This window comes from Heteronotia binoei, chromosome 3 (assembly GCF_032191835.1).
Source record: "Heteronotia binoei isolate CCM8104 ecotype False Entrance Well chromosome 3, APGP_CSIRO_Hbin_v1, whole genome shotgun sequence".
Classification (NCBI taxonomy): domain Eukaryota; kingdom Metazoa; phylum Chordata; class Lepidosauria; order Squamata; family Gekkonidae; genus Heteronotia; species Heteronotia binoei.
In genome coordinates this window covers 53,411,423-53,434,193 of record NC_083225.1, presented here as the reverse complement: position 1 = coordinate 53,434,193, position 22,771 = coordinate 53,411,423, and the positions used below count along the sequence as shown (strand labels likewise).

The window sequence follows — 22,771 nt, the reverse complement described above, 5'->3', positions numbered from 1 at the left end:
AAGTGGTGAAAACTCTATGGCACACATAATTTTTCAAAGTGCAGTCTGTCCCACCCATCTTGTCCTATACGTTCCGGTCCAGAAACTAAGATCACAAAGAGAGATCCTCTTGACCAAAGAGTTTTATCTTGTGGGTTCATGTGAGAGGGTCTTTGGAACAAACTCCCCTGAGAAGTGCACTGGCCCCCTCACTCTCAATCTTTAAGAGGCAGGTGAAGACAATTTTATTCATGACAGAATCTGATTTATTGAATAGTTCTTCTGTCTCGTGGCAGTTTAAAATTATTTATTTTTACTAGTAGTTTTATGTATTTTATTGTGTTTTGTTATTATTCACATTGTAAGCTACCTTGAGTTTCTATAACATAAAAGGGAAGCTAATAAATATTTTAAAATAAATAAACAAAGCTGCTTTGCAGGGCTTTTTTTGTAGAAGACCAGCAGGAACATATTTGCATATTAGGCCACCCCCCCCCCCTGATATCACCATTGTTCCACACAGGGCTTTTTTTGTAGAAGAAACCCAGCAGGAATCATTTGCATATTAGACCACACCCCCTGATGCCAGCCAGCCAGCCAGAACTGCATTCCTGTGCGTTCTTGCTCAAAAAAAGCCCTGATGCTTTGCATGTTGAAGTTCCCAGGCTCAGCCTCTGGCATCTCCAGTTACGAGAATTAAGTAGCAGGTGACATGAAAGACTTCTTTCTGGTTTCCTGGAAAGCTGCTACTAGTCAAAGTGGACAGTTCCAACTTTGATAACCCTGTGGTCTGACTCAGTATACGGCAGTTTCATTTGTCCTGCAGCATACAGTAGACCAGGAAGAAAACCATCCTAAGTCATTGTGGGATAGGTTAGTGTGGTTACTTACAGCTGCACTATCTCACATGTTGGATTTTCCCACTGACACATTTTATGAAAGGGTGAGCCACCCTGATTGCATCCGACTAACACCCTTTTTCTCATTCGCAGGTTGCAGCATATCATTCCTCAACATTATCTTTCCTGCCTGCTATGGAATGTGCCCCTAGTCCTGTATATTGTCAGTGCTAATCCAATGGGTGCTTTGGCCTTCCGAATCCAGCATGTACAAAGTGCAGGTGAAAGCAGTCCTCAGCATAGCCCTACCCTGTGTCGAAATATTCCTGGTTCTTTGCTTTCTAACCCAGAGTAATTTTGTTGTATACAGATGACTGCCAAAATCACACTACACATTTCAGACCTACCTTTGCTCTGGCAGGAGAGCCCGTCATCCTTCAATGCCCTCCTTTCCAATACAAAAATATGGACTCCTCCAACCTGGTCCTTAATCTCACTTGGTATAAAAATGATTCAACGACACTTATCTCAGCAGGAAGTGGAGAAAAAAGAATTCTGTCTCAAGAAGAGATGCTCTGGTTTTTACCAGCTTCTCTGCAGGACTCTGGGGAATATATTTGCACTCACAGGTAAGCATTTAAGGTGTGAGAATGTCAGGCAATGTAACTACAGTATGCAGTTGGGTATGCATGGAACTCTGTGTAGTCAGTGCTGAGGGCCCCTCCTAATGGGTGATGAAGGGTTGACAGAGAAAGATGGCCTTGGAAGGTAAAGTATTCCACAAAGCAGAGACCAGACACACTTCTGCCATGTCCATAAAGTCAGTTCAGTTGTCCCATGCACTGCCAAACCAGGATTTCAGCAGTGTGTAATTTCCATCTCAGTGTGTTATGACTTGAGCCCAGCTCTAACCTTTCATTGCAATATTGTTTTGTCCCTGTCTAGCTTAATATAGTAAAGCATGTTCAATATAGTAAAGCATGTTCAATATAGTAAAGCATGTTCAATATAGTAAAGCATGTTCAATCAGTAAGTATAGCTGGTGGAGGAGGAAAAAGTAGTGACATAGTCTGAACTAGGATCTGGGAGACCCCAGTTCATGCCATGGAAGATTGCTTGGGAATCACATCCCTCTCAGCCTAATTTGCTTCACAGGGTTGTTGGGAAGATAAAATGGGAGAAGGGAGAACCACATACCCTCCTCTGGAAGAAAGGCAGGTAAAAAAAAGTACTAGGTAGACGGGATGCGTGATAAAAGAGAGGCAGTGGGCAAAGGTACTGCACAATGGCAGCTCCAAAGCAAGGTTTTCAGAAGCTGTACTTTCCCTGCTGCTAGACAAAGAATGAGATGCCTGCCCTGGCTAGTTATAATCCTGATTATATATAACTAGGTAGTTATAGCACATGTTCTGTAAGGTTCAGAAAGTGCCCAAGATTTTGAGTATCACTCAAAGACTAATTTCCGTAAGGAATATTCAACAGTTGGCTAAAACAAAGAAGGATGATTTTGGTATTCTATATAGAACAAAGATTGAGTCCAGTGTCACCTTTAAGACCAACAAAGTTTAATTCTTGGTATAACCTTTTGTGTGCATGTTGGTCCTAAAGGTGCGGCTGGACTAAAACCTTGCTTTTCTATAATGTTATCCAGTATTTCAAAGTCACCCCTCTAAAGCACCATTAGAGCATGTGAAAATGAGAACTCTGTTCCCCTGTAAATAATCTCTCATACCTATTCTGGCTGTGATGAAATGCCTGGTCTGTTCCTTCTAAGCAATAGTCCAGCAGGGTTGCACGTGCAGGGAACAGTCCCTTCTCTTAAGACTGCTGCAGGGAAGCACGGACATTCTCAAGTTCCTGCAGCAGTGAAATGTCCTTAAAAAATTACACCACTGAGCACAAATTTGATATCTGCAATAGGGAAGACAAGTGTTTCACTCTCGGGGGAAATTGCGGGTGCCACTTATTACACAGGATATGTGAATTAACCTTTGAGGTGAAAAAGTCAGCTCTGGGAGACCATTCTGGTGCAATGTCACTTTCGTCAGAGTGCTCTGAAACCAATTCCATAGAAAGAGACGTGGAAAAGATCATGCGTTAACTAGAAGCTCCTTTCCCAGCCCTATGTATATTCTGGGTAGTACAACAGGCAGAGGTTGTATATGCTTGCTTGATCCATATTTTGAACTTTGTTTCCACATAACTTTGTTAATAATTGAACTTTTAATATTTTTACCATTATTTTTTAGCTCGTAAAAATTGTTCAGTATAAACAATTAAAACCTGTTAATACTTTTGGAACACTGTTGGTGCTACACTTCATCAAAGTCACACCCAGTTTACAATCTGCTTGCAGAAATTCCTCACATTGTGCTGATGTGTCCATTTATCTACAAGTGTTTGATAAAAGTGCTGCTCATGAGATTTCCTTTCGCCAGAAGGCCTTCACACTCAGCCCTGCAGAGGTGGTTTGTCCTAACCTGGAAGGTTTTGTACAAAAGGGTGCCAGCTATGAACTCAAGTGGTACAAGGTATTACTACTAGTATATCATTATAAAGATTAATATTACCGATTTCATAGCAGTGTATGGGTTTGAACTGGAGACTTTCAAATCGGGTTGCCTGGTCTGCATTTGGAAATCTCTGGAGATTTGGGGGTGGACCCTGAGGAGGATGTGGTTTGGGAACCTCTGCAGGGTTCAATGTCTACCCTCAAAAGCAGCCATTTTCTTCAGAAGAATTGATCTCTGTAGTCTGGAGATCAGTTTTAATTCCAAGAGATCTCTAGGCCCCAGGGCTTTTTTTTCCCTGTCAGAGCCCACAAGAGTAGAGCTCCGCCTGGGCTGGCCAGAGCTCTGGCTGGCCCAAGCTGTTATATGGCAGCCACATGCTCCCAGGCCAGGTGGTGTGGCCTAATATGCAAATGAGCTTCTGCTGGGCTTTTTCTACAAAAAAAAGCACCGATAGGCTCCATCTGCTTCCACCAGTCCAACTATCAGCTACTGAGCTCTAAATCTTAAAAGGGACAGTATCTATAACGCACCATCATGTGATAGAAACCAGACAAAGTTTTGTTATCTCAGCCTCCTTCTGTGCATAATTAAGCACGCTTAAAGGAGAAAGTATTTATTTCAATATTGACCACCTGATAGGGTTCCCAAGTCCAGCCCCAGAAATATCTGGGGACATTGGGGGTGGAGCCAGGAGACTTTGGGGGTGGAGCCAGGAGACACTGGGGTGGAGCTAGGGGGGAGGGGGGAAGGCGAAACGCCCCGTTTCAGAGCAGGCGAGGCCGCTGCCGCCTCTTCTCTGCTCGCCATGGCTGCTCCTCCGAGATGGGCTCAGCCTGAGCCCATCTCGGAGGAGCAGCCACGGCGAGCGGAGAAGAGGCGGCAGCGGCATGGCGGAGTCGACCGCTCCGTCTCTGGGATGGAATCGGAGGGGGGGTGGAAGCGGGCCGGGGGCGTGGCGAGCCGCGAGTCCGGGTCCTAGAAGGGCCCGGATTGGCGGCTCGCCATGCTCCTGGCCTGCCTCGCCCTCCCCTGCGCTGCTGCCGCCTCTTGGCTGCTCCTCCGAGATGGGCTCAGCCTGGGCTCATCTCGGAGGAGCAGCTGCGGTGGGCGGGGAGGGGGCGGCAGCGGCGCCCCGGCCTCGCCCACTCCGGGATACGGCGGCTCGCCATGCTCCCCGGTGCCGTTTCCCCCCTCCCCCCGCTTCCGTTTTTTTGGGGAGCGGGGGAAGAGGGTGGAAATCCTGGGGTCCCCCGCCAGGGTGGGAGGGTTGGGAAGCCTACCACCTGAAGCCCAAATTAAAAATGGCCCTTTGAGTTAATAACAGAATAAATCCAAATTGTAAAAATGAAATGCTATTCAGAAGAATTGGACATGGCCATTATTCTGGTACCTAACTGCTGGGCTTAAGCCTTTATCATTAAATTTATATCGACAGGGATATTTTCACCCTAGTATAGATTATTTTCACCCTGGTATATTAGGCATGACTTGAGGGAAGGGAATAATGGTTACTTCTATCTGTTCCCCTATCGTGGTGGTAGGCACCAATACCTTCATGGTAAAGGGACAAAAAGCAAGAGATAACCTTTTGTGCGAAGTCCCAGGAAATGAAACAGAGCTCTTAACCAAGGAGCACTTGAGACAAGAGCAAGAAGAAGTCAGGCTTCCAGCTGCTGTGGTCTGTCGCTGTATTTGATTGCTAAACTTCTGATTGTCTTCTGATTGTCCTCAGGCTTCAACACCTCTGAATATAGACAATGAAAAATTCATTGCTTTGAAGGGGACAGATTATCTCACCATCAATTCTGTGACCTTAGATGATGCTGGCTACTATACCTGCCAGTTGACCTTTGAACATGGAACAATGCAATATAACGTTACCAGGACTGTTTTGTTACAAACACTCGGTAATATGCTGTTTACTCCTATGTGCCATGGCATGTTTCACTGCAGTGTATTGCAGTGTATTTCATTAAAGTGTACACCCTGCTTTTTTATTTTTAAAAATCCAGACTTCTGCATCAACATTACAATTTCTGCAACAGAGTAAATGATATCAATCTGAATAAATTTATTATTATGTAGTGTTTCTGCTAGTTATAAGGAGAGGAAAGGGAACAAGAAGTTCTTCTCAGCCTCCCTCTGTTGGGTTCTTAAGATTTTATCTACCAGTGGTCACACAGTTGTCTCCATATCCATAATAATGAGAAAGTTGCTTTTAAAAAAGATTGATAGGTGGCACATTTTATGCCTTTCATATTAGATTTTTATTCTTTTAAAAAACAACTTAGTGAAAATCACAGTTCCATCTGTTCCATCTCCCTTTTTTATTTTCACAACCATCCTGTAAGGTAAGGCTGGGCAGAGAGACAATATCATACCAAGGTTAGCAGAGAAAATCATGGTTGACTGGGGTGTCCCCAGTTCTAGTCTTAACAACCTAACCAGAACACCACAATGCACTTATGTGGGGTAGTTCCAGATCGGTGGGAAACACAGACATCTCTGACTGTAATTTCCCATGAACGTAATGAACTGTGGAATGAAAAATTGCTCTTGAAATTTATCTGCATTACAGCCATCAACCGCTAATGATATGAGCTTAGCCAGACCATATGCTTGCTGCTTGTCTCAGATAACGGTCTGAAATAGTTTCTCAGAGGACTTAAAATCTTTGGCTGTTTGTCAAGTGAGTGTTAGGAATTCACCGCCTTGTGGCTGGTAGAGATTTAAATGCCTCCAGTTACATAAATGAATAATGATGCCCCAAAAGAACTCCTGGAAATGACTTTAAAGAGTCTGGAAAATATGTTTAATTATTAGCAGCAAAGATATTCTTAAAATAGTCATACAAGGTGCTTTGCATGCTGTGTTGATGAATCAATGTGGACCAGTTAATCCCCAGCAGAGGGCAGCAGTGCCTTTAAAATCTTTTGTAGATGGGAAAGGAATTGCTTATGTTTGTGTTGTAATTCTAGCGTATTTTTTCCAGAACTCTAATGCATTCTTCAAAACCACTTTTCACTAGATCCAGTGAGGAAAAGCATACCTGTGATTATATATCCAACAGAGAAGATTACACTGGCAGCTATTGGTAAGGTCAAGAAATAGTCAGTCTTGTGAATACAAAATTATAGTGGTATTTTTACTTTAATGTAAACAATTTAAAAATAATAAATTAGAATTATAATGGAACAGCCACAATGAATACTGGCTGAACAGGTTTGCCCCTCAAGATTTTACAATCAAGGAAGAGTTACTACTATTTTCAATATACTAAGGCAATTAATACAGATTTTATTTTAAATCCTGATTTTACAGTAATTGACCCATTACATAGTTTGAGTCCAGTGGCATAAGACAAAGTTTTATTCAAGATATAATCTTTCATGTGCATGCACACTTCTTCAGATATGTTCAAATGGAAGCTACCAGTCCACACATATAGGTAGAGGGTGAACAGCAAGTTGGCATACAACATAATGATGCTTAACTGATTCAAGGACCAAACAAGAATAACAAGCTTAGTTTATAATGACAGCATTTCTTTGAGTTTGGGCTTAATTCCAGAGAGAAGGAAATAAATATGTCAAAATTGGAGACTGACAAACTGATGTCCTCTTCTGAATGTCCTCTTCTTGATGTACTCTTGTGGAATGCTGAGAGTAATTAACTGAGACCCATTAAAAGTTGGGTTCAATGCTGTAACTTCTGTCTACTAAATGAGGGCCCTTGAAGGGGATTCCTAGACTCTAGCCAGTCTCTGAAGTTCCATGCATCTGTTTCCTGATGTGTGTGCGTGCGTGCGTGCATGTTTAAATGTAAGGCAGACACAGAATCAAGGAGGGACATGATAGAGGTTTATAAAATTATGCACTTAAACTGAAGGAAGGCTCCTTTGGCTGGAGAAACTTCCCCCAGGCTAAGACAGGATACCACTCATTGCCTGATCTTGATTTGGATAGTGCCACTGTGGCTCAACTCTGGTTTTGACAAAGTGGATTGAAATAGCTTGTTATACTCTTATATTCTGCTATTTCTATAAATGCAGAGCCAGGAGAATGAAACCTGGAGTATACATGCCATGCTAGAAATGCTTCTGAGGAGATCTACATTGCTTTTGTTCCACAGAAACCAGATGCAGCAAAAGGGGTTACTAAATTCTGAACCTGATTTACATAGCAAGATAAGAATCTGGGAAATGTTGGCTGTGTAGGATTGGCAGATGGGGTGTTCGGGGGATTTTTCTCCCCCTTCTGGCAAAATGTCATGGATTTGCCACAGGGCTTAATCTTCCTGGTGGGAGGGCCTCTGGGACCTGATGCCCTTTTCAGAGCCCTGTTTCCAGTTGGTAATTCTGTGAATAAGATTGCATTGAGGTCATAAAGTTGTTCTGCAGCTATAAATCATCCCTGAACACAAACCACTATGCTGGAATGCAGGCATGACTCATGAAGGATGTGGTTAAATGAATTACAACCAATATAAATGGGCAACATTTCTAATTGTATAGCTGGCAGAGCATTGTACAGTTCAATGAATCAGGGTCTTCTTCAGCCTCTGCTCAAAAAAATAACACCTGGATGTTGCTATTCCTAGCTGGTTACAAAGGGTCTTAGGCTGACTGAGTATGAAATACATTTGCCAACTCTGGTCTGAGAAATCCCTGGAGATTTGGAGGCACTACCTATAGAGGGACGGGTGGACTCCACAGTATATTATGGAGTTTGCCCTCTGAAGGTGCTGTTTTTTCAGGGAAACTGATCTCTGCAGGCTGGAGATGTGTTGTAATTCTGGGGAACTCTTAGGGTTCCCAGCCTTCAGGTGGGGCCTGGAGATCTCCCACTTTTACAACTGACCTCCAGCTGGCAGAGATCAGCTCCCCTGGAGAAAATTGCTTTGAAGGGTGGATTCTGTGGTATTATACCATGCTGAGGCCTCTCCTCTCCCCTCCCCTCCCCTCCCCAAACGCCACCCTCTTCTAGATTCACCCCCAAAGTCTCCAGGTATTTTCCAACCCAGACCTGGCAGCCCTACCCCACCTGCAAGCTGCTAACTCTAAGTATGAGAATATATGGAAGCTTCAGTCATACTAGTTGTCTAGAACACAGTTCTACCTTCCGCCATTTTCTTACAGCAACAGTCTTGTGAGGTACATTAGGCAGAATGTCCATCCCAAAGTTACCCAGCAAGGTTTCATGGCAGAGCAGAGACACAAAATGGAGCCCCCAGGATTCTAGTCTGACACTTTGTCCACTATGTCCCCTATACCACAATTTTCAATACAATTTTTCAATAGTGTGGGCACAAGCAGTCCTTTTATAACACATTACCATTCAGAAGCCAAATGACAACTGTGATTCAACTTGTTACCAATTAAATTGGTTAATTGTTAATTTCTTCGCTGGATAGAGTTGTTTGTTTCCAACAAATGCCCAGTTAAAGCTGTTTCTCCATTCCTGCTTAATGTTGGCTTTTTGAGTATGTGCTCAGTGAAGAACATTTTAACACTTTTCTCTGGTATTTATGGATTAAGAGGTAGTTAGTCCTTATGATAGAACAGGCCTGCTTTGACTTCCAGACCCTGCTTTCTCCACCCCTTCTTGGCAGTGCCGACTTCTAGAGGGGGTTACTTCTTCCTTTCACTAGGGTAACTTGCCCCCCCACCAGCCTTTTTGGGGGGAGGGGCCTGCTAGGAGGGACAGGGTTTCTAGCTCTCTTCCCAACTTGAGGCCCTGCTTCTGTGTCCTCCATTACCCAGAGCCTGGTCACCATGGTTACCAATTCCAGCTTTAGGGTTCCCCTGGAGAAATAGCCATGTGTACACAGATGGCTTTTCTGCCAGCCCGGGGACCCCCTTACACTAGTGTGTCCAAGATGGTGGGGGATCTATGTGATACCAAGACTGAGAACCAACCTCCAAAGTAAAAAAAAAGATTTATTGAAAATAAAATATTTACAAACACCCTTAAGCACAGCACTAGATTAGTAAATGGATTTCAAAATAAAATTGGTCATAAACACAACCCCCTTTTCCTGTTCTAGACATATCCTAACTGATATTAAAACAGGGCAGGCACTAATAATCTTAAAAAGTCACAAGGTTCCTATCTACGTCCCATTACCCAGGAGACCACATGGTCAGCAAAAGATGGCTGCCTGCTTGCACACCAGAGAACAGCCAAGCATCCAAAAGGGAAAAAAGTGCATCTTCCCCTTGCAAGAAAGTTTTTTTAAGCTCCCTGTCTCCACCCACTTTACATCACTTCCTCCACCCTCTTGACCCAGTCCACCCAGGTTGCAGATGCATCCTGGGAGCCCTCCTGGAAGCCATTCTGGGAAATCTCCAGGAATCACCTGGAGACTTCCTAGCACCAAATACCTTAGTTGGTTTTTCTACCAGGGTTATCAGTATATGTATAGCTGTAATCTAGCAAGCCATTGAACTGGGGCACCCTGCCACTTCCAGAGAGGAAAAAACCACACTCAGGATTGGGGGTGAGTTCTCCACCAACCTTGCCTGTTTATTTGTTTTATAAATCTCCATTCTTCCTTTTAAAATAGGTTCCCGATTGATCATCCCATGTAAAGTGTATATTGCAGCGAGCATTGAGTTTTTTACGGATGTCTGGTGGCAGGCAAACAATACGGACATTGATTTGGTTTACCATAATGGCAGAGTCATGGAAGGCAAGCGCCAGTAAGTCTTCTTGAAATGCTGTCACATGTTCCCCCTGCCCAATATTAAGGAAAAATTTAATGTAAGAAATGAGAAGTGAATAGAATAGGGTTGCCTAGTCTAACTCAGAAAATACTGAGGACTCTGGGGCTGGGGCTGGTAGACTTTGGGGGTGGAGCCAGGAGACTTTTCCATTTCCTAAAATAAATAAATAAAAATACAGCAGTGCAGTTCCCCTGAATACAGTCTTCGATTCCTTGTTTCCCCAGCAGCTGGCTACACTTTCACTTCCTCTCTCTCACACACACACACTCACACATACACATACACACAAAGCAGCCAAAATAAACACAGTTTGGAAGCACACATTTTTTGGTCTCACCGGGGCAATTTACTCACCATGGGAGTTATCGAATGCTGTATACTCAACCAAGTTCTTCAGACTAACACAGGGAAACCAGAGTAAACTCTTTACTATTTTTCTGTACAAACTCTTCTGACAGGGCTGCAATACAAACAGAGGGAGCTGGCTGCTTTCTCCCAACAGCCATGTTGTTCTGCAGGCTCACCCCACCCCCATTCAGCCTAGCTCCAGATTTAAAGGCATACACTCCTTTCAAAAAGCAAATTGTTCCCTAGCATTTTTTTAAGCCTTCCGAGGTGGAAAGACACATGGTGGCTGTGGGGGCAGGGCTTCCTCCCACTGGCCAACTGGCTGGGGACAGGAAAGAGCATGCAAAACCGGGAAATCCCCCGCTGGGGCCTGGGGATTGACAAGCTTAGAACAGAAACATCTAGAGTTACCACTTCTTTTTTCATAGCCAGGTTCCTATGACTTTAAGACCTTTACAATGGGTAAAATGCAACAGCAGAAACGTTTTCCTAGATAGATAAACAGTGACAGAGGTGTTTTCCAGTTTGCAGCTGTCTTCCCGATTTTTTTGTCAGTGTCAATGAATTGCCCTATTGGTGCATGTTTTCTTTGCTTTTTCCCTGTTGGTGTTCCATCTGTTACATTCACATTGTAGATTGGTTTTGCACTCCTTCTCCTCTTTCTTTTCTTTCTTTCTCCATGTGCACTGAAATATTGCAGCACTTCAGCAGCCTCAAAGGGGCTGAGAATTTCCCTTATCTCCTCCCACCACCACACCAAACCAAACCTGAGAGTCATACCTGGTGTATGTGTCTCACCCCTCTTTTCCCACAATTGAGCATTCTCTCATTGGTTCCTCTCCAAATTTTGAATTCCAGCTCACAACCACTTGTTCAATTGCATGTTTTTAGGCCAGCTGCATGCACTGCAAAATTTATTTGAAAATGGTGCCCAGGGATGTGCTAGAATTTGCTCTTGAATGTGAATGAAGGAATGGTAAGGAAGGCAATGATCAGATACTGGTGTTGGGCCTCCCAATACTGACCTTTGTTTCAGCGCAGGAGCCTTCAGTGCTGAAACACTGAAAACACTGCCTTGCAAATTTTTAAAAAATGTTCACTGGCCAAACCAACCCTTTCTGGGCAGATTTGAGCAGCAATCCACAAGGTGGAAAACATGTTCAGAATCTGGGCAAGAGGCTATCTTGCAAATTAATTTTGAAATAGGGAAAAAGTATGGGAAAAACTAGTTTAGGAACAAATTGGCTGGGAGGAGAGGAAAACTAGGACAGCACTGGAAGGTTAATGAAGTCATCTGGACACAAGACACGCCCCCCATCCCAGTAACATAGAGGAATAAAAACAGAACATTTGGGCTGTAGTGTATCGAGATAACGATACAGCGCAATAACACAATAACATAAAACCAGCCAGCGCCACCCTGCGCGGAGCGACCGGGCTGTCCCCGGGCTGCTCGGCGCAGGACCCGAACTCCCAGCCAATCACCAGCTGTGGTGGGAAGTTCAACAGGCCAGGATTGGACTGGCCTGTCTGGAGGGAGGTTCCCGGAGTTGTACATAAGCGGGACCCGGCCCGCGTGTTCCCTCTCTTGTAACGTGCCTCCATTAAAGCATGTTGCCCTACCAACGTCTCCCATCTCAGTACGTTACAGTGGCGACGAGGATGGGATTCTAGCCACGTCGGCTACATCGGAGACAGGGCAACCCACGGGCCACGACCGCCGCCATCGCCACCATGGCAACCCAGAGCGGTACCACCGGTCACATCGAGCCGTTCAACCCCGCGGAAAATGCCGGAGAACTTCTACTGTTACATTTCTGCCATTCTTAAAGGTGCTGGTTCCAACCCATTCATCAAAAGGGCAACCTTCTGCTAAATGGATTTTAAAAACTACCAAATTAAACTCAACATTCTACTTGTTGATTTGGATGTTTAAATCCTGCCTGCTCCATTTTTCTTTCTATTTTGAGTACATGATGTTCCAAATCAGTTTGGAATGCTCTACAGAGATGAATAACTTCTCTCATGTTCTGAAAACCTGCTGAAGTTGCAAGTGCATTTTCCTTCCAGCTGCGCTGTGATCAACATAAATGACTTTTTCTCTTCTTAGGGACCTTGTTGAAAATGATGACACATACATTGAGGTGCCACTGATTTTTGACCGCATCAAGGAAGAAGATTTCCATACAGGTTTCAAGTGTTTGGCCACAAATACTCGGGGGTTTCAGGTGCATACGACACAGGTCAAACGAGAAGGTACCTTCATTTTACTAATAGAAATATTGTGTAGTGCTTCAGCAGAGTATTTGTGACCATAATATCAGTATTATGAGGTTTACTGCAAGTAAGTGCTTTGTGGAATGTGTAGGAAGTACAGCTTGGGGCATTCATGTGTTTTAAATATTTCTGCCATATGATTCCTCACCTGTAACACACTATTCTTTACAAGAAGCTTGTGGAGGAAAACATTATTTTCCCTGTTTTACCAGAAACCAAACTAGCCAAATTAATTCCCCTCATTTTATAACTTTCCCAAAGCCAGCCAATGGATCTTCAGTTGAACTTTAGCTTAAATCTACAAGTTGGTGCTTTATTGCAGGAACAATGCTCAATCACTCATCACTTGATGATTGATTTCCCCCTTCTTTCTTTCATTTCTTATTTTCAATGGCCATCTTCCAAGGAGCTTAGAAACACGCATTCATGAACCACACCCAAGCTGCCATGTTAGCTTTGTGGAATGGTAGCCATGTGTTTCCCACAGAGACTGTTTCAGTTGAGGAAAAAGGTGTGTGTAGGGGGCAGTTAGGAACTCCCTTCTCCCTACATAGTGCTGTCCCAATTGAAATTGGCTCCTTCAGCCCTGACCTGGATAGCCCAGACAAGCCTAATCTCATCGATTCTCAGAAACTAAGCAGGATCAACTCTGGAAAGTACTTGGATGGGAGACCTCCTTGGAATACAAGCAGTTGGGAGGACAGGGGAAGGCTTTATTCAGCCACCTCCCTGAATATCCTCCAGGCCCCCAGTAAGGGTCAGTCACCAGAAGTCAGCATATTTTCAGATGCAGACACACACAGACACACAAATACAGAGAGAGAGAGAGAAATTGACTCCTTCAGGGTTTAAAAGCAACATTCCTTTGCAGCTGATGTGTGACTGAGGTGAAACAAGTTGGGTCTGGGAAACAAAAACACATTAAAAATGTATCATATAGTTGGCCCTGAATTAAAAGCCTTCCAAGTGTCCTGAGGGGGAGAGGGGGGCCTTTAAGAATCAGTGACATGTGGCCCTCAAGAAAATTGATCCCTTGGCAGTTTGATATCCTTTGGCTCTGGGTGGACTTCACAGCTGACCTCAGGGGTTGTATTCTTGCTGTCTGATGGATCCATGGAATCCTTCCATTCACCCTTTTAGCCACCTTGTGGCTCCTTTATTGTTTGCAGGAGTTGGGACTAGGGTAATTATTCCTTTAAATAAATAAAATAGCTATTGGCAGCAAGTTCAAGCCAGACAAATGGAACTAATGTTTCCTACAACAAATGATGGACTTAAGGAATTCATTGCCTGAGGGATCTTCTGACAGTTTGAATGGCATTTTTAAAGGAGTTTTCTGAAGGTTAGCTCTATCTGTATCTCTCTCAGCCATGATTGATCATGATTGGTTCAGATGCAGTCTCCTCTGAATACAAGATGCTCCACACACCCAAAGGGCTTCATGCTCTGTTCATGGACTTCCCAGATAAACATGGTTGGCCTGTGAGGGAAGCAAGGTGCTGAGCTAGAGGGACCCTTTGTCTGATCCATCAAGGTTGCATTATATAATGGTGGTGGAAAGTGCCATCAAGTCACAGCTTATTTTTGGGGACCCCATAAGCAGGGTCAATGAGTGAGAGTCGGCAGGGTAGGTGACTGTCTGCGGTGCTACCCATTCTGGGGCACCACCAGGCACCCCAGTACTTCCCTTTGCTCATGCAGAGTGCTCCTCTGAGCCTGCCTTGATGGTGGGATTGGAGCAGTGCTGAGTGGTGCCTTCAAAAGGTGCTGCTTGGCTGCTTTCAACCCAAAAGTGGCCAGGCACCGTTAAAACAGTGTGCTCTTCGGAGGCTTCCTTGGAAGCTTCCAAAGAGTATAGTGCAAGGGGAAAGCGGCAGCATGGCAGCACTCTTGTGCGCCGCCTGGCGCTCTCTCATCTCCCACTTGCCGCCCTGCACAATGATGTCACTTCTGGTGATGTCATTGTGCCATGTGCACACAAAGTGTGTGAGCAATGAACTCTATAAAGGGAGCTTGTGGGGGGAGGGTGGCACAGCATAGGGTGGCAGAACCCTAGTGCCAGGCCTGCCCATAAGGGTTTCAAAGCAAGAGACATTGCCTGCTTCTGCATAGCAACTCTGTGACTGTCTTGGTCTTCCACCTAAGTAGTGACCAAGCTAGGTATGCCAGCTCCAAGTGGGACCTGGGGACTCCTGGGATTACAGCTCATCTCCAGACTAAAGAGACCAGTTACCCTGGAGAAAATGGAGGCTTTGAAGGCTGGACTCTATGGCATTATACCCCACTGTCTTCCCTACTCTCCATCGGCCAATCTTCAAGAGTTTTCCAACTTGGATCTGTCAACCCTACCTCCTCATTCCCCACCAGTGGCCTGGGGGGACCTGGCAACTCTAAACCGGCGATGAATCTGGTTTGGTTCCAAAATTGGGCCAGCATGTGTAATTCCAGTCAGGGCTATGTTAAATAATAGATATGTATATTTTAATTAAATTTTTCCTGCTGTAATAAGGGCTATGAATGTCTATGGGTGCTTTCACACTACACTAAATGCATTTTGCAACTAGATTTTTACTGTGTAAGAATAGCAGAAATCCTGCAAAATGCATTATTTAGTATAGTGTGAATGCACCCTATGCGTATGCAGGTTGAGGAGGACTAGGGAAATCCTTGCTTGCTTGCAGGGATTGACATCTAGGGTGTGGTGTTGGGGTTTGTTTTTTGTTTTTTTCATAAACATGTTCTCTCTCTCTCTCTCTCTCTCTCTCTCTCTCCTTTTTCTAAAAACAGAGCCTGGTCTGTCTTGGTACTTTTCAACCATTCCTGTGGCTTTGGCCATTCTAATTATGGCAGGGGTCTGCATTCACATGTGTTGGAAGCAACGGTCTGCGAAAGGATATATATTGACCAAATTCTAAAGAATAAAACCTGCTGAAGCATTGGGAAAATGCTCACTTCTTGATTCAACAACATGTGTTATTTGTAATTTATGTCTTTTTTTAGTTGGGACCTTGGTTTATTACTCTGTAAATGCGGGAAAGTAACTAAGACAAGGTTCATGATGGCTCAGTTGGAATTTGTGACTATTTCTCTTTCAACAGTTGGTCTCAGGACATTTAACAAGCTGCTTTTGAAACTTCTGTCAGTCCCAGAAGCAGAATACCGTGGTCTAGTTGCTTCAGGGGGAAGTTGGGGGTGGTCCATGCCTGTTCCTTCAGGGAAAAGTCAGATTAAAAATTCAATTTGTTTCTACTGTTGGGATCCTGGGCATTGTGCGTTATTTTGTAGACTGGATAATAATATATGGATTAGCAGTGTTCTGTGTATTTACCTGTTTAATTTACCTGTTTCATTTGAGGCCAAGCAATTTCTCTAGCCCTTGTTACTTAAAAATTACCACTTGACAATGTTGTATAAGATGCCTCCTGAAACTGGAGAGTTTTGTCTGCTTTGGGGCAAATGTAAATGAGTTTTGCAATGATTGCGTTAGCTCAAAAGCCAAAGTGGGGCTCCTTTCCAAGTACTGATGTCATAGTAACCTCTGTAAATTTCCACAAACATCTCCATATTTCCTGCATTTTAAGTTGCTTCATTTCAAAGCATGACTCTGCATTACTAAAGAAAAAAGCATAAGTAGCTGTAATCATTAATCCCATAGATAAATGTTTTTGATCTAGTCAGGATGGCTATTTGGAGTAGTAATAATCTGAGAGGCTAAAGTATTCATCTCCAGATAAAGAAATTGGAAGGGAAGCACACTAACTTTACAAATTCAAGTTCATTTCCCAGAAACCCTTTGCTTAATCATTACCTGATTTCCAGAAAATGATGTGCTGACTAATGTAACGCTATTGTATTGATCACATTTTGGAATCCCCAGACATTCCTGGTTTAAGTTATTTCAGTGCCAGTTGGGATGTTTGCTTCATCTAACAGTAAAATTTTAGATGTAAATATGGTTTTAGGTCATCTGATCGACTCATTATTGGAAACTGATGTACTAGCCTTGTTTTCTTCTTTAACATTAAACAAAGAATTAATAAAGACTGTGAAGATTAGATCAGTTCAAGTCCCTTTTACTTTTAAAATGCATAATATTCATAAGATCAAATTCCAATTCAGTGTAACTAAAAGGTTTTCAGCTGTCTGTTCAGACAAAAATTTGTGTAGTCATTCCCACATTACAACATGCATGAATGTGTGAGAAACAAATGAGACCACATGCAGACTGCTGCAGAAGGCTGGTCTCTGTTCCAGAATGTGATGGATCCAGCAAAAACAGGCTGACCCTTAGGAATAGTTCACACATGTATGAATGTGGCATGATTATTCATATAAAGTCTTCTGTTTGACTGCTTCCATTGAAAAGTATTGTGTCTTAGTTTCAGGATTTGATCTGTGTTCCTTTAGTCTATAATAGGAGAAGCACATACGTGTAAACAGTCCGGGCCTAAAATCAGATGGTGTGCTTATTATGTTGAGGCTGTGCTTCTGATTTTTGGGATTCTTTAGTTCCAGAGTAGTTGGATTAGACATTCCCCCCATCCAGCTGTACTGCACACTCATCCCATGGTTGACCAATCAGACTCTTGCTGCATGGTAGCCACAGAGTGGGTGTGAGGCAGTTTTTTTGTTGGTTTCTGTGCCCCACACCACAAACCCTGATGTGCCTGATGCCTCACTGCCATGGAGGGTGGGGGGGATTAGTTTCTTCTCCAACTGTCTCCAGGGGCCCTGCTGCTGCTGTTGGCATTAAGCCCATCCCCCCTGACCCAGCAACAGGGTCTAGCCTTTGTATTGAGGCTGTGTCCCCCATCTCACCTGAGCCCTGCCAGCTGAGTCTTCGATAGCTGAAGAAAACGGGAGGGGGCTGGCTGAGCTGAAGAGGTTGCAACAGAGACCCAGCAACTTGCGCAGAAACCTATCCAAGGCACAGCTCCCTAAAAGCAGTAAAAAGGCTAAAATACTGTGGATAGGGAAATGAAACAGGCTGATATCTGCCTATATGCACTACGCTAACTGCAAAAAAACAAAACAAAAAGCCCCAAGAATCTCATATGATATTATTGTTCCATTTTTCGGGTTGGGAAATTATGTTGGAATCTTGGAACAGCAGAGTTTGGGGAAAGGAAGGACTTCAGCAGGGTACAATGCCTTAGAGGCTACCCTCCAAAGTAGTCATTTTCTCTAGTGAAACTTTAAGTCTAGAGATCTTGTCATTCCAGTTGATCTCCAAGCCCCATCTGGAGGTTGGCAGCCCTATAATAGGTATTGTATCAAGTTCAGGCCTATATATATAATACATGAGAGATACTGTGAACTTAATTACAGGTAGTAGTTTACCATTGACAGTAAATGCATCTTAATTCCTGCTACTAATATTTTCTTCAAGCAATGATCATGTGTGTTGCCAAATCCTCTCTTTAGACAGTACTGTCCAAAATCCAGTTATCAGCTGAACATGAGGACATTCTATTGGAACATTAAATTACTAGAAATAAGGCCCATTATGGAGAAAAATACAATGGGCTCTAGAAAGAGACTCTGGGTGAGTGCCCCTCCACTCAAGTGAAGGCATTCACTCCCTCCCCCACCTCAAGGGGAGCTGATCTCTGTCATCTGGAGTGCAGTTGTAATTCTGAGTGATCTCCAGCCATCACCTCAAGATTCCATTTGAGATATGAGCTGTGCCACAGTCGTGTGAAAATCATGTTCCATTTTTCAGTCGTATAACTGATGAAGAATTGTTTTGAAATGACTTGTAGACCTGGGAAGCACGTATCGGCTGTCGAAATTTCTTTGGGATGTCCTCTGCCTTCTCTTTGACTTTAGCAGATCTTTTGGACACTATTATATGAAGGAGCACAGAGGAGTCTCATGTTGAATTCATGTTTATTACTGAAGAATGTTTCTTGAATTGCAATATTTAGTTCTTCCTACTTTTATTTGAATTGTGAACACCAATTCTACTTCATTTTCTGTATTTACTATGATTATGTGTCAATAGACTGATATCTACTGGTACTTATGAATTACTGAGAATTTTTTTATGGTCTACCCTTGCGTTATCCATATTTTCACATATGCTCACCTGGAGATTGGCAACAGTGGTTCCCCAGGAGGAGATGGCTGGTTTGGAGAGTGAAGTCTATGGGATTGTATCTGTCTGAGGTCCCATCCCTCCTCAAACCCACCATCTCCAGGCTCCACCCCTCAAATATCCAGTATTTTGCCAACCTGGAGTTGGCAACTGCTAAGTCATACTGGCTGTTATAGAGGGGCTGCTGCTGAACAGGAGCAAGCAGCCAGGCCTAGTTAAGTCATGCCTGTCAGGTGGCATCAAGTATCCCAGAGGGTGATGCCAGGCCTAGGGTAGCCAACCTCCAAGTGGAGCCAGAAGATCTCCTGGGATCACAACTGAACTCCAGACAACAATCTCTCTCCTCATCCTGGAGATAAGATCTGCTTTTGAATGCCACTCTATTTACCTGAGGCTTCTCCTTTTACTGAGAGGTTGCCTAGCTAGGGGCGAGGCTGGGAGGAGGAGGGAGAGAGAGAGGAAGTGATAGGAAAGAGCCATGGCCTGTGAGGAAATGCTCCGAGCAGGCCCAGGTCTTGCTGGCTAGTTGTATTTCAGGGGCAGCATTTCCTTGCTGCTTTTGGAGGCTGCATGTGTTGCCAGTGACAGTTTTTGCGAGGCCAATTGACAGAAAGCATACAGAAAAGAGCTGGAGATGTGTCTGTCTCTGAGGTAAGACTATTTGGGTGGTTTTTTCAACATTTCCAAGCCTGTAGTAGGCAGGGGCAGGGAGTCAGAGATGCTGAGTGAGCTGTGATAATCAAATTATTTGTCGAGTGCATGGAATGTACCCATTAATCAATGGGAAAGCTCCATTTGGCCACCACCATAGGAGAATATAATGATTATTATTTCAGTACTACCGAAGTGTTCAAATGCCACTGATTTACTCTTCCAAACAAAAAGGCATTGCTAGTTTATCCAGACAATTCTGCTGAGAGTTTAAAACAATGTGTATGAGATTATCATATTCACAATAGATCCTTGTATATGTTATGAGGAAAGAAATTGGCTTGTTTAAGCCTTCCAGTGGGTTTCACAGCTGATGTTAAGATTCTTTCCCACTGTACTGACCCTAAACTGTTGGATTATCATGTTAAATAGGACCAGGGCTATTTTGGTAGAAAAAAACCAGCAGGAATTCATTTACATATTGGGTCACACCCCCAACACCAAGCCAGCCAGAACTGCGTTCCTGTATGTTCCTGCTAAAAAAAAAGCCCTGAATAGGACTATCTTCCATTTCCTGCATAGTTGTAATGTCATAGATATTTTCACTTAATACAGCTCTAGAGATTAGTTTACACACAGCATTCCCACTGAATGACTTAGGTGCATGGAATACCAAGGTCAGTTAGAAAGAGCTCATTTGGAAGTGACTGTGGTAGAACAGTCCTGCACTGACCTGCAGGCCCTATTCCATTGTGCCCGCCAATATTTTCCCCACAACTGTTCAACCACCAGCACCACCTGGCCTTTGTAGGAATTTCCCACTGGGAGGGCAAGGTTCCCTTCCAAGTTTAGAGGTCTTCCCTCTGTGTCTCCCACTATCCAGCATCTGATTATCAGCACTAGGCGAGTAGCCACTTGCCAAATGATTGCCACCCCCCCCCCCCCGGCACTCCTTTTAAAATAGCATGCCCAAGATGGCGGAGTTCTATGTGGTACAGAGAACCACTACCAGCATCAAAATCTGAGCTTGTCTGTCAGGCCTTTCCTGGTTAACTGTATTTTTGGAGTTAAATGCTGGATCTCCTGCTGTCAGTTGCAAACTGTTTGCTTTTATGTTCTGTATTTTATACTGTATTAGCATTTCTAAAAGGGTGTCTGAGGTGAGGCTGGAAAGCAACTGAATTGACTCTCCCCCACTCCTGCCTGTTTTCTGTACAGAGAGAAAAACCTTTACAATTCAAGGTGAAGGCTTTGCACAGCTCAGACTTCCAAAGGGAAAAAATGAATTTCTTCACAGTGTCCTTTGTGAAGAACAGAGTTCCACATGTGTGCTGTGTACTTGGCCTCCATGATATGCAGAACTACAGTGCCTGTCCCACAAAAGGGGAACCTGTGATCACCCAAATCATGCTAACAATGGAAAGAATTCCATTCATTGTAATTGGAATTTCCACATGAAAGCTTCCTGCTCTCAGTCCTACAGGCAACCCAACCACCAAGGTGTGAACAAGTCCTGAGCTTGCTGTGACAATATGTGATGACCATCAGCAGTGAACATATTGCTATCAATGATAGTTGCAATGTTATTTTTCACATGATCATATATTACATGATGTACTTTACCACTGATCAAGCCAACCTTTTCTATTTCTGGATCACCTAGAGTAAATGACAATTTTGTCCAAACTTACCACGTCTCACTACCTTCTGTAATTGTAATCACAGTGTTATCCTTCCAAAATCATATATCAAATTCCCAACTTGGCTCCAGTGTAAGGATTAAACGATCTGCACAATGGAGCCAACTGGGAATTGGGTTGATAGTGTGCAGACAAGGGAGAACCTCATGTTTTTAGAAAAATCTTCCTCTGAAATAGCTGATTGTCTCCGTTGGGATATCTTTTCAGGATTTGGAAGTACTTAATTATTCATCTTCACTCCCTCTCTTATGCTATGATAGCTATGGCAGCAGTGTGTCTGTCACTCTTGGAAGAAATGGGGAAATGTGACATAATGATTGCTTCTCATAGAAAACCCACACATATTCAACTATATTTTCTATAATATTTAATTTGAACATACAATTGTGTTTTCCTTTAGTTTTTTAGTTTTACTTTTCTGTTTAGATTTGGCCAAGATTCCAATAATCAGAAGGAGGAATTGAGAAATATATACAGTATCAGGGACAAGCTAAATGTTTTTTAGTGTTTTGAACTTCCCTTTGCCCTTGGATGATCTCCAGCTGCAGCCTCTTTTCTGTCACATTTCGTGAAACACTGCTTTTTAAAGTTTCTGTTTAGGTGAGGAGGAGGAAGGAAGATTGTCTCCTTTCCCTGGCATTTCCTTTTCTGTAATGTGGTGTGCTTATCAGAATTAATTTGTTTATTTTAACAGCTGTATAAGGTTCTTGTAAGGATTCGCTGTGTTTTTTCTCCACACAGTTACTCTGAACAGGAATGTGAAGAGATTGCAATGCTTATGCAAAGTAAGGAGCAATGTTTCATACAGCAGACCCTATGAATGGTCTGGAAACAATAAAATGTTTTTCTAAGAAGATGTAGATCTAGACACTTCCTATAAGATCAGAATACTATACAGTGTACACCTATAAACTTTAATACCAATAAGAATGTCTTCTCTAGGGTTACAAGAGGTTTCAACTAAAATACTGGACATTCTTGTTAAAAATTTGTCAACCAAATACAAAAACACAGAGAGATGCAAGATTTGGGAATAGGGTTGTCAACTCCAGGTTGAGATCCTCAGGCCCCACATGGAGACTGGCAATTCTATATGAAAAGTTTATTAATGTTCAGTTCAGTTCAGTTTTATTGCATAGGGCCAATGGTTGTTACAAACAATAAAAAGTACAATATTATTATAAGCATCTTATTCTGGATGCTTTATTACTATGGAGTTCTCTTATTGGATGCAAAAGGCATTTGTCAATATTAGTACTTGCCAGTTTAGACCAGAGCCTTTCTCTATTAACTGAGGCCATTTTCCCACAGAGCTTACCGCGGAGCAACGTCCCTCTTCACCGCTCAGCGTCTGCGCGGATTTCCCACCAACTGCTCCACATAACAGGAAGAGCCGCGGCTTTTGCGTCGCTAACGTAAACTGGTTTTTAGCAGTTTACATCTGTGACACAAAAGGTCCGGCACTTCCTGGTTCTGCGGAGCAGTTGGTGGGAAATCCGTGTAGACGCTGCGCGGTGAAGAGGGATGTCACTCCGCGGTAAGCTCTGTGGGAAAACGGCCTGAGTCAAAAGAACTACAAGGTCAACAAAGCTGTGTATAGCTGTTTACACAATCTGTAGCTAGCCGGTACAACATCAGACAGC

The 22,771-nt window shown here is 43.3% G+C and overlaps 1 protein-coding gene across 1 annotated transcript; it reads left to right on the top strand.

Moving 5' to 3' along the window:
* Positions 1-960: 960 nt before the first annotated feature.
* Positions 961-15,848, top strand: IL1R2 (interleukin 1 receptor type 2; the record flags this gene model as incomplete). Its single annotated transcript, XM_060235244.1, has 8 exons — positions 961-1,099; positions 1,189-1,447; positions 3,175-3,349; positions 5,064-5,238; positions 6,360-6,425; positions 9,896-10,031; positions 12,514-12,659; positions 15,468-15,848. Coding segments are annotated over 8 exons (1,224 nt in total), but the record flags the coding sequence as incomplete, so codon positions are not given.
* Between the last annotated feature and the right edge of the window lie 6,923 nt (positions 15,849-22,771).